This window comes from Littorina saxatilis, linkage group LG3, assembly GCF_037325665.1.
Source record: "Littorina saxatilis isolate snail1 linkage group LG3, US_GU_Lsax_2.0, whole genome shotgun sequence".
NCBI classification, from domain to species: domain Eukaryota; kingdom Metazoa; phylum Mollusca; class Gastropoda; order Littorinimorpha; family Littorinidae; genus Littorina; species Littorina saxatilis.
In genome coordinates this window covers 33,790,337-33,802,719 of record NC_090247.1, presented here as the reverse complement: position 1 = coordinate 33,802,719, position 12,383 = coordinate 33,790,337, and the positions used below count along the sequence as shown (strand labels likewise).

General features: G+C 38.9%; 1 protein-coding gene across 1 annotated transcript in view; it reads right to left on the bottom strand.

Moving 5' to 3' along the window:
• The window catches only part of LOC138962194 (androglobin-like), a 248,118-nt gene that overhangs the window by 32,723 nt on the left and 203,012 nt on the right, over positions 1-12,383 (bottom strand). The window contains exons 31-37 of the mRNA XM_070333927.1: positions 11,963-12,077; positions 10,777-10,944; positions 8,936-9,077; positions 8,077-8,115; positions 3,977-4,027; positions 3,582-3,605; positions 2,214-2,246 (exon numbers count right to left, since the gene is read on the bottom strand). Coding sequence (XP_070190028.1) covers positions 2,214-2,246; positions 3,582-3,605; positions 3,977-4,027; positions 8,077-8,115; positions 8,936-9,077; positions 10,777-10,944; positions 11,963-12,077 — 572 coding nt within the window. The remainder of the gene's footprint in view (positions 1-2,213; positions 2,247-3,581; positions 3,606-3,976; positions 4,028-8,076; positions 8,116-8,935; positions 9,078-10,776; positions 10,945-11,962; positions 12,078-12,383) is intronic.

Sequence of the window (12,383 nt, the reverse complement as noted above, 5' to 3'; positions counted from 1 at the left end):
TCAAACCTTAAAGTTCAAACCAAACATCAAAACTGTAAGTAATTAATGGTTCAATCATTCTATGCTTTACGATTTCAGATGACATTCTGTGGTTTATCTCACCTGAAGAAAAGCAATTAAGGTGATTCATAATTACTTATCAGCTATTTGTTGCAATGATTACTTCAAATTCTTACTATTCTGGGTCACCAGTTCAAGCGTGATGACCGCTATACCATTTTCCCTTTTCAAAACTAGATGTGCTGTTTAGAAACAGATTTGCGAGAAATACAAAGAGAGAGAGAGAGAGACAGAGTCTGTGATGCTACTCTTACACTGTGCCGTCAATGGCCCTTGCGAATAGAATTTTCCAATAATTCACAATGATCGGGACATGGTCGCAAGACATTCGTAAATGTTCTTTACCATTCATCACCATTCGTCTCTTGTTTTGAACATAGCAACATGTTCCTAATATTCGCAAAGAAGTCATATTCTTAACTTTTTTGCAACGTACTGGTAAGATTTCGCAAGACATTCGTAATCATCGCAATGTATTCGTAACGCTCGCAAGGCATTCGCAACCATTCGTTATGCCTGTCTCACACTGTGCTGAATATCCTTGCGAACATTCGTAATCATCGCAATGTATTCGTCAGGCTCGCAAGGCATTCGCAAACATTCGTTATGTCTGTCTTACAGTGTGCCGAATATCCTTGCGAATATAGATTCGTATGCATTCGCAATGATCAGTAGACATTCGCAAGCACTCGCAACCATTCGTAAGACATTCGCAAGGATTCGTAAGGCTTCGAATGGTCAATATTTTTCCTGTCCATTAGTCTCTTTTTTTGGCCAAATACATGTTCATTTTCACATTTCTTGCGAATGTCTTACAAATAGTTGCGAGTGCTTGCGAATGTGTACCGATCATTGCGAACGCCTTGCGAGCGCTACGAATACCTTTACGATGATTACGAATGGCTTGCGAATACTGAAGAATATGTATTCCTTTCGAATATTAGGAGCATGTTGCTAATATTCGCAACAAGAGACGAATGGTGGCGAATGGTTAAGAACATTTACGAATGTCTTGCGACCATGTCCCGATCATTACGAATTATTGGTGAATTCTATTCGCAAGGGAAATTCGGCACAGTGTAAGAGCAGTATTACGAACAATGCGAATTGCATAATCGCTTTATTCAAAAAATGTTCGCAAGCACTCGCAACACTCGCAAGGCCACTCGCAACGTTCGTATTAAATACATCCGCAAGACATTCGTATATGGATTTGTATGCATTCGCAATAATCGGTAAGGCTTCGAATTTTCAAATTTTTTTCCTGTCCATTCGTCTCTTTTTTTGCCGAATACAACATGTTCATATTTGCAAGGATATTCGGCACAGTGTAAGACAGGCATTATGCACACATATGTGCAGCAGCACACATGTAAATGTAAACATCTAAAAACAAAATATGTAAACAAGGCAGACAGCATTCTCAACCAAAAAAACAGGCATTGGGAAAGAAAAAAATGATCACATTCCAAAACTAAAATACAAGCGTGAAAATGAAAGTACAGACCAGACCTGGGAACCCTTGTTTTGCACTTGGAGTATTCTCAAAACACTTGGTGTATTAATTTTCAGAAAAATGTGCGTACTCCACACAGCAATTGAACACACATATAATCAAACATGCTTCACACGCTTCAGTTGCACAGTTAATAAAGTTTACCAATACATTTGAAACAAATGCTTCTTTCAATGTTTACTGACAAACACTGTTATCACGTGTCAATATACTGGATCGGCTTCAGGATGCGCTTGTGAAGAAAAGCTGTCTAGGAATTTTTTGGGGTGTAATTCATTTCCACTGACCGTACTGATCGTATTCTAAACAATCATGCGTACAAAATGCGGCAAAATTGTATGGGTTCCCAGGTCTGAGAGACCTTCCAGTTCCACACAATCATTTCATACATGCCCAGCTTATTTGTTATTCTTTTCCATGCATTAAAGACAGAAGACCAACCATGCAGTTTTGGAAATCAATGAGGAAAGTCACAAAAGATAGATTGATTGTTTATGAATATGTGCATGCTGGAGATGTGTAAATCATAACACAATCAATTTCAATTCAAGCAAGCAGAATACACAGAAGTGTGAAGTGTTTTATCGCAGTAAAGATAATGTAAATGTCAAGTGAACATGCAATGTTAGCTACGCACATGGTTCTTTGATTTCAAGCACCTTTTCACCAACTTTTGTTGATAAAAACAAAAGTCAAAGATCAATACGCAATGCAACCATGTATGAAAAGGTACCTCAATGTTAAAAATCAGGCACTTTTCAATCCTTGAATCAAAAAGATGCGACCATTTGAACAAGGTTTTTTCCCCTCTCATTCTGCTTCAAGTTCTACAGAGCGATATTGAAAGAAACTTTGCTTGACAAACTCAAAAATTCTACGCTTTAAGCATGTACCACAACCCATAAGAGAGAGGTGGGTAATTCAATTTTCCCGTTTTTAGATTTACATAGTAATTTCTGTACTCTACTGCTCTCAGTAGAGAGGATGCCTTCAAGCAAAGGACACCTTTTGATGTTCACTCATTGGTCTGTCAGTTTTGGTAAGGTTCCCCGTCTTCAATGACAAGACACCTGCAAGATATCTGCACTGCATGAAGAGACATTCTAGGCCAAAAGGTGCAGTGTACTGTACATGAAAGCATGTCCCTCTCCCTGCTTGCAACTTTCCATTGTCATTCTTTTAAGTAAGTTTGAAAGAGAATAGTGATACAGTGGTATCTGTGATGAGGCTAATACAGAACCAGGTAACACTGTGTTTCAGTATACATTGTTCGCTGACAAGCATAGGGTGTGGTGTAAATGAAAGAAAGTGGGTCATTTAATACAAGGGAGGAGAGATGCATCGATCATTTGTTATCAAATATTAGCCCCACCCCAAAACCAAAAATAAAGAGAGTGACAATACAAACAAACCAAAACAATCTGGCCTATAAAGTTACCTGTTTCAATGCAGTTATAATCATGCATTAACAAAATAGCAATTCTTTCTGTGAGATCGGCTCTTTATTTTGTTTCATTTTTTAAAATGTTTTTCTCTCCAATTTTTCTTTTAAAATGTGCAGCTGCTTTTGCTCCTTCCTCTCTTCTCACCAGTGTTTTAATTTATCTTCATCTGAAAAAGGTCACTTTGCTGAGTATTGTTTCAAAAACAGCTCATTTCAGCAGCTTTTTTCTTTAATGAAGAGTTTGCAAAAAACAATTACAGTTTTAACTCTCACAGAAACGACTGTGGTGCCATACATTCTTGGGAAGTATTCACTTTTTACCGATTTTACAAAATGTTAAAGTAAAAGAGGGAACACCATTTGTGTACCTCTGTCAAGAGGTTATGACACAAAATCATAAGACTTGAAAAGCAGACAGACAACATGCATGAAGGGGGTCCAACAAAGATGTATTTTAGTCATTAAATGAAGGGTCATTTTTAAATCCAGCGAAAAAAATTAAAACATATGATTATAAACAGCAGGGGAAGGGGTTAACCGTGGGGGACAGATGACACATACTTGACTGTTTACTCTCCCCGGCATCTGTAGTGGCAAGTCACAGAAACATCAAACAAGCCATCAGCATGAGAAATCAATTAAGCGTGTCTCAAAATTCAAACAAATTTCACAAGTGAGCTTTTGCTGTTAATTTTTTCACTGCAAGTCCACTAGCTCTTCAACACACCTTCACAATCAGGACACAAAAATTGACATACAAACATGATTTCACAATATATTTTAGATCCTGAAAACTAGCAACTTATTCTGAAAGTCAAATGATATTTTTGTTGAAAACAAACACACACCAATCAAAAAAGTTACAATAAAAAAAACTTCAACATTTTATCAGCACCAATTAAATCTCCATGGTTTTAAAGAAAAACGATGTATATATAAATGTTGAAAAAGCTTACGTTTCTTATTTCCAGGTTTTGCTGACCCTCTCGTGCTGGCTGACCCTGTGGCTGTGAACAAAGACAAACAAAATTGTCACAAATCTTAAAGCAGAAGACAAAAACTTCATTTGATTGCGAAACAGACAGACAGACAGACACACACAGGTTTCTAAATGCATGTGCACAAAGCTCATGACTACCAATACAATATCCTGCATAAATGGTTCAGCAGTGCCTGGTTAGGCCAACAAAAAATTAGGTGTGGTTACGGTAACATCGCCAAAAAAAATTGGGTAGGAAGGTGGGCAATCACTTTTTTTTTTAACTTGTTTTTCTAATGTGTACAAATTAAACCTACTTGACAGGGAAATAAGTGTGCAACTCGAGCGCTGTCGCTTTCATTGCGTTTTCTGCACTCGTTTTTTTTCTTTTTTATTTATTTTTTTGACAAATGTAATAAAAAGTTGTAGGGTCGGCACCTAAAAATAGGGTAGGTCGGGTTACCGTAACCACACCTATTTTTTTTTAGGCCTTACATACAGATACAATCCAAACAATATTCAGTATTTGGAAGCAAATTAAAATGTGTGGATAAAAAGTTGGCATCCAAGAGAAATTGGTGGCACTTATATGAATACAGTGTCTCATGACAACGTACCTTAGTCATGTAATGATGTGAAAATGTTAAGTCAAAGAACTGTAGTACTGACAATAAAGAGTCAAAGCATGCCTTTATTATTATTTTAGCCCTTAACAAGCTGTTTATTCGTCTATATGCTTTAACTATGTCCACCTGCAAAATGTTACACTTTTCTTTACCTTTACTCTAAAGTCCTTGCTTGATTTTTGAGGTCAGATTTTGATGTTAAGATGTCAGTCAATGAAACAATAACTCATGACAACTGGTTAAATGGGGAGAAAAACACCTGAAAAACGACTTTTGCTATTTAGGGCTAGGGGGAAGCAAGTACAAAGCAAAAAAGTCAAGCTGCAGAAATCTACCCATTGTCAGGGCTCAGCTAACCAACTCGGGTTGTCACACTAGGAAGAGTACACAACCAAGGTGTAAGGGATTTTTATTTTTTAGCCTGAATGCCATTCTTTGAAACTGAGTGACAAGCCATTATGAGAAAGTCAATAATGTATGGGAGACACTGGTTAGTGACCTCTAACAGTTTGAAAGTGTTAATCAGTCAAATTTAAAGTTAATGAACTGACTTTGACCATCAAATAATTTAGATTTTTGTTCTATATTCAGTTTCTGACAAAAAAGTTAACTTGACAATATATTATTCTTGAATAATGTTGCCAATGAGCCTGTGTCGCTGAATACAGAAAGGTAAAGGTAATTAAAACTCCCACGCACAGATACAAATCACAAGGTGCTGTCACCTCTTGCTCTAACAGTGACAGTGTTTTAAATAGCAGTTGGTTATGTTTGGACACTGATTTACACAATTGCGCTTTTGAATGTCTGGCAAGCCATAATGTTTTATTCAAGAGTTTTGTTCATCATTAAATCTGTTTTCTGACAGTGTCAATATATATACAAAACTAGCCTATTCAAATTGATTCATTTTTTTTGGTACTATGTGTACTTACATCCTGATTATTAGTTGTATATTCTCTAACTTGGCTTCAGAGAGACCAGTATAGCCTTGTGCACAATCACTCAAGTGATAAGTAACCTGACTACATAAATTCTCTAATGCAATCAAAATGTATCAGGATGTAAGTACATTTTGTATTTTGATATTTTGATATTTTGTTTGTTTTATATTTAGGCACCTCACAATGTATAGTGTTTATTAGTTGTATATTCTCTAACTTGGCTTCAGAAAGACCAGTATAGCCTTGTGCACAATCACTCAAGTGATAAGTAACCTGACTACATAAATTCTCTAATGCAATCAAAATGTAACACTATACATTGTGAGGTGCCTAAATATAAAACAAACAAAATATCACACAGAGTTTTGGCCAGAATGACTGTGTGAGTAGTGATGGTAATTTATCGGAAACAAGCCCCAAACATGCATACACATGCAAGTCTGCTTTCGCATGCAAGAGGAAACATTAAATATGATTCGTTTTAAATGAGAAGTACTTACCCATTTCATTAGTTTTGAAGGGGAAAATGTTAAAGAAAATGCGTTTGTCCTATTCTTGAAAATGAAGCCCCAGAGTACAATCACACTCCATATAATAAGAATGAATCCTACTTTCCCAATCACAGCCCCTAAACATGCCTCAAAATGCACTCAACCACCCACATAGCCCGACACCCGTTTAAAACACACGATTCACACTCCCATGGGTGCAACTGCTGGAAAATGAAAAAACTGAAAAGATCGTGATCCAGGGGCAGGGGCCGTTAAGGCCCCGGCGGGGTGCAGGGGCAGCGCCTTCCACCCAAAAACGAATTTTTGCATTTCAGGGAGGATTTGAATGGCCTCTTTTGACTCTAAATCTATTTCAGAACAAACAGGCTTTGCGGATATGCATAATATGAACAATCTTGTAAACCTGAAGGTATTTGTAACCACCCAGCCGAAAATGAATTTTAGCATTTTAAGATGGGCTATTTGAGCCTCTCCTGGTTTTAAAACTGAAAACAGCAACAACAACAAAACAAACTCCCATGGGAGTGTGAATCGTGTGTTTTAATGCACAATATGAAAAACCTCTATACTTGAAGGTGTTTGGTTGCATCACTCTTGCTAGAGGGTCTACAAAAAACAAGGTCAACACATTTGAAGAAGGGTTTTAGAAGCCTCTCCTTGCTAACAACCTTAAAATTGGAGATGCCCAAATTAAAAATCTTGTAAACTTGAAGGTGATTAATTTTACCACCTAGTTTTGTCTTTGATTTAGAAATGTTTACTAAATTAAAGGAAAATTACCATGCTAACAAAAAGTTTTCGCAAACACAGGAAATTACAGTCACCTCCCTTGTATTACAACTTCTTTACTTGAAGCTTATGAATTTATCATTGCAGGAGGTAAATTCTCAAATAATTGTTGAACCATAGCTTCAACCAAATGAGAAACAAGTTTCAAGTCACTGAGTTTGTTTCAATTGAATACTTTCAAAAGGGCTAACTGCTCAGGTTAAAAAGAAGAAGGTTTAGACAAAAACAGAAACCTCCAGAGTTATATCCCTTGCCATGCACATGCAATCTTCTGATGCTGCTTTTTCATTTTAGGAGTTAAATTCGCAAATGATTGTTGAATCATAGCTTGAATTAAAAGAGAAATAAGTTTCAAGCAAGCTTGTTTTAGTTGCCAACTTTCTAAAGGACTCAATGTATCTGAAGCAAAATACCACTGGTTCATAGATCAGGAATGCAAATTTTCTCTACCACTGAAGGTCTCTGACGGATTTTCGGTCTGCAGCCTCCTGAGAAAAACGGAAATTCCGTCCTACACGGAAGAGTTGCACCCATGCACTCCTCTCAGCCTAATCCAGGAAAGCAAAAACCCATGAAGCCTTAAACCACCAGGTAGCAGGAATCCACTTCAATGATGAAAAACTGTGTATGGGATGTGTTTGTTATCTTTTCTTTTGTAAATAACTTCATGGTTGACGGCGTAAATGTTTACATTTTAGCAGCAAATACAAAAACAAACAGAACAAACAAAACTTGCACCACAAACAAAAATCCTTGAAATTCCATGTTTACCAAGACATATCTGGGTGAAACAAAACAACTGTACACAATTTTTCACCACTAAAGCAACAAAAAAAGAGAGAAAATAAGACTAACGTTTTGAAGACTCATGCTGAGGTGGGCTCTCTGAAAAACGGACAGCCACGCACAAGCCATAAACAATGAAGTTGATAGATGTGCAGTGCGTGGTGAAAGACAAAAGAATTAAGATGCAGGAGTGATGACGAGAAAAGAAAATTAGCAAGTGATGAAAATTGATCTCTGCAAAAGTCCAAGTTAACAAAAAGCATTTTCAAGAAAAATGTCTGATCTAATTCAAAACACTGTCAAATGCTATCCCTCCTCAAGATGCTATCAACTGTCAAGCAACAAAAAAATGGAGGGGCTAATACTTGAAAAAAATAAAAACAAATAAAAGGCAGCCAAAGAAATTGTATGAAAACCAACGTTTAGCTGTATCCTGTGCTAGTTCGGTGCTGCTAGTTTCTGAAAAGGCCAACAGAATCAGATTACAAAATGAGAAAACTAATATGTACCAACCACCACCATCAACTACTGAGTGCTCTAACTTCAGATTCAATTGCACTGTGGAGGAGCTCGTGTATGTGAGTGTGTGTGTGTGTGTGTGTGTGTGTGTGTGTGTGTGTGTGTGTGTGTGTGTGTGTGTGTGTGTGTGTGTGTGTACATGGCTGCATGTTTTTGTGTGTTTGTGCAAGCACATGTACATGTGCATACTCGTATATGCCTTGAATGTGTCCTTTTACCATTCTATCTACACCATTGCACAAAGTGGCATAAGAATACATTCATTAAGTACATTCACTTGCAGAAGGTACACAAAAGCAGTTGCTGCTGCATGATTATGTGTGCATAATTATATCAGAATGTGGTTCATAAGGACATAAAAGAAGACTATAAGAACAGAAGTATATGCATGACGCAAAGTATAGCGAAGAGCCAGTTGCCACAAGAGAACTAGTTCCTTAAACCACTAACACACAGTCTGTTTCTAGAGTTTCTATGGTAGACTTGTAGAATGCAGATATGAGGAACACAGAAATGCACATTTTCACTGAAATGGCTTAAGAAAACACAGGGTCTCTGCGAATAAAACAGTCTGTAAATGTATACATGTACTGCAATTTCCTCTGAACTTGTAAATAACCAGCAGAAATTGAGATAATGACTACTCCCTGCACAACAGAAATCTTCGGGACACTGCATCTTACAGACAAGAGTACAGTTCAGATCCTCTGAACGCCCCCCTCCCTCCCCCCTGTAATCTTCCCCATGAACACGTTATTACCTGGACGACTTCCCAACTGTAGAGATAAGATGTTGGGGTATGTTACATCAAAGTTGAAAGCCCTCCAAGCCAAGGCAATTTCCGGTGAAGCAATGTCTCGCAGAGCCTTCCGTAACATGTTGTATAATGCCTCATTGAAAAGCTGCAAATAACACAGACAGCACTTGTGATGACAGACATGAAGAGAGCCTTCCTTGTGGATGCTCACATCTTCCTAACAAACGTTAGACTCGGCTGATGTGATCTAGCTACTGCAAGAACATTATAAAAGGTTGTGCACAAAATGAGCAAAACCAGGTAAAATATAGCAATATGAGTCCTTAGCGACTTCTCGTCTGCTGAATATTCGCTCCTTATAAGCGTCTTAAAGAAATCATAATCGACACAACATATTAGGGTAGTTCATGTGTTCAAATTGTTTATTACAAATCCTTATTTACTCAGCAACCATTCAACACCAATCTGAAAGACCAATCGAGATGTGCAGAGAGTTTCTGCCTACTGTCCTTTCTGCGAACACACTCAGAATGCCAACCAGCAGATGGAACATAGCGGTTCCATTGTGCTCACTTAATCATTCTGATGCAGCTTTCAGTCAAGTGAAGAGTTTAAATATAGGTAACTAGAGGAATACCTGGCTTCGCCGGGTGAATCGCGAGACAGAGACAGACAGCGTGGCGGTTCGCCGCCTTAGAGCACGTGTGAACATTTTCATCCGCCAGTTTGTGCCCACTCAAAGGAAGGCAAGAACATACAGAGAGACAAAAGCTGCCAGACCCCATCACAAACAGAACTCTAAAATCCACAGGTGTTGCCTGGCGAGCTAGCTATAAATAGCTCACAACTTCTAAGGCAAACAACTCTGCAGAGTCTGCTGTGAAGGGCGACGGTAGTCTCCCTGTCACACTCGACCCCCTTTGAATGAACTTTGTCCCCAAAGTTCCGAACCATGGACCCGCCAAGCTTAGGTCCCTCCCAGGTTGGTGGAATGGGAACAGCACGAAAATGATTCAGTGGCCTGAACATTTCATGTCGAGTCCCATCCCTGTCGACGACGCCAAATGTAACCGAGTGCCAAAACACCACAATCACCTTTGAAGGCGAAGTCCACTCAAACGGGATTGAGAATTTTAGAGCTTATTTCTAAGCCCAGTATAATAACTGTTATGGCTTCTCAAAGGAAGGCCCGAACATACAGACACACCAAAGCCGCCAGACCACATCACAAACAGAACTCTACAATCCACAGGTGTTGCCCACACACACACACACAGAGAAGCCGTATATATGTATATATGTATATCTATAAATATATAGAGATAGATGACAGTGTATTTTTCGCGTGGCTATAAATTGATTCGACCTTTGCACTTTTACAGCGAGGACAACTTACGGGTGCAAGGAAAGCGTTCTGGACAGTGCAGTGACATTCTAAAAATAGTAACGTAGTAACGGGAATATGGATTGACGCCACACGAAGGAAGGGAGATAAACGCAAAACACTGGAGAAGATAAGGAAGAATTAATGGGAATGGATCTGGGAAGATGAACAGAAAAACCAAAATCGGTTCAGCGCTGCGGGCTGAGAGCAAGTGTTGAAAATTCTCATCGACCAGGTTGTGTCCGGGGTCTACCTGAATATGCCCACCAAATTTGAAGCAGATCTATTGAGAACTTTGGCCGTGCATCGCGAACACACACACACACAGACACAAGTCGTATATATATATAGAAGCTGAACCAAGTGATCAAGATTGGCTGTGTCAAGCCAACCCTACAACGTGTCTGATCATTTGAAAACACATAACAGTTCTGCATTTCTTTGGAGGATCAAGGCATACCTTGAAGTGTTTCTGCTTGGAGAGAAGCTTGTTATTGACGTAGGGACAGTGATAAGCTACCAGCTGCTGACACGCCTGAGCGAACTGTTCAGCATCGGTGAAGCCAGCGATACACTTGCCCAGGCTGTGGACCACCTGCAGGGCATTGTCCCGGAACCGACAGCTCTCCTGCAACAACAACAGAGTGTCAGATACAAAAGGGTAAATCCTGATGATTGCAATCAGTGCATGTGCCCGTAGAAGAAAGCAGAACTCTGCGTGCACTTGCTCACACACACAGTCGGCCAAATGTCAACATTTCTTTCAAACCGCAGAAAACTTATCCGTCATTTTGGCAGCTCGAGCTCTGCCCCCCTAAATTTCACCGTTGGGAAAGGCAACACAAAAGACTGCCGTAAATTTTGGAAAATAGCCAAAACTTGTATTGCCATTTTGACACTTTTGTCGTGAATTTAAATTTTTTTTTCTATCTACATCCCTGTATACATTTGTGCTTTTGTTATGTGTAAATGCACCATCTTATGCTCATTTGTTCTGCTTTTCCATAGCAACTAAAAATAAAGCTAGCTATCATGAGAAAGAACAAGAAGAGCAAACGCTCGATCGAGTCACTTTCGCAGTTCTGAATATTATATGAGGCATCAGATGGACAGGAAGAAATTGCTATTCACAACACAATGAGTCACGTTCACATAAAATTTGAGCCCGGTCACTTTTATAGTTTCCGAGAAAAGCCCAACGTTAAGTTGTGTGTTGCCGAACAGAAAAGGCTAGTTATCTCCCTTGTTTTTCTGATAACGTTCGTAAAAGGCTACAGATGTAAATACTTTGATGTAAAGAATAATCCTACAAAGTTTCAATCACATCCGATGAACTTTGTCAAAGATATAAAATGTCTAATTTTTCCTTTGACGCTGACCTGTGACCTTGAAAAAGGTCAAAGGTCAACGAAACCATCGTTAAAGTGTAGAGGTCATTGGAGGTCACGACTAAACAAAATATGAGCCCGATCGCTTTGATAGTTTCCGAGAAAAGTCCAACGTTAAGGTGGTGTCTACGGACGGCCGGCCGGACGGCCGGACGGACGGACGGCCGGCCGGACAGACTAACACTGACCGATTACATAGAGTCACTTTTTCTCAAGTGACTCAAAAATGCAAAGAGTTTGATTTTAATTTGTCCTCACATGTGTGAGCTGAGGCATGACAGTCTCCTCGTCACCAAAGACAAAGTTGACAGTGGAGCACATGTGGACATGGTAGCCCAGTGGAGCTGTCATCATGAAGCGTAACACATGGCGACTGCAATCAATAAGCATACAATGTACCGTTACACAACTCCAAAGTAGATTATTCCCTGTATATTCTCTGTATTGTTTGTACATAGAAAAGTCAGGGCAACTTTCAAGACAATAAGTTCACAACGCCATATTAGAAACAGAACAATAGTAAACAACAATCAAGCCACAATGACATACAAAACAGAACGATCGCAGATAGTCCTCAGTCTAAATGCAAAGGAAGTCAAACACGACTGGGAACCTTCTCCCTAACCTGATCAGAAACTTTCATTTCTTGAAAATGAAAAAATCCAGCAATGAAAGCATC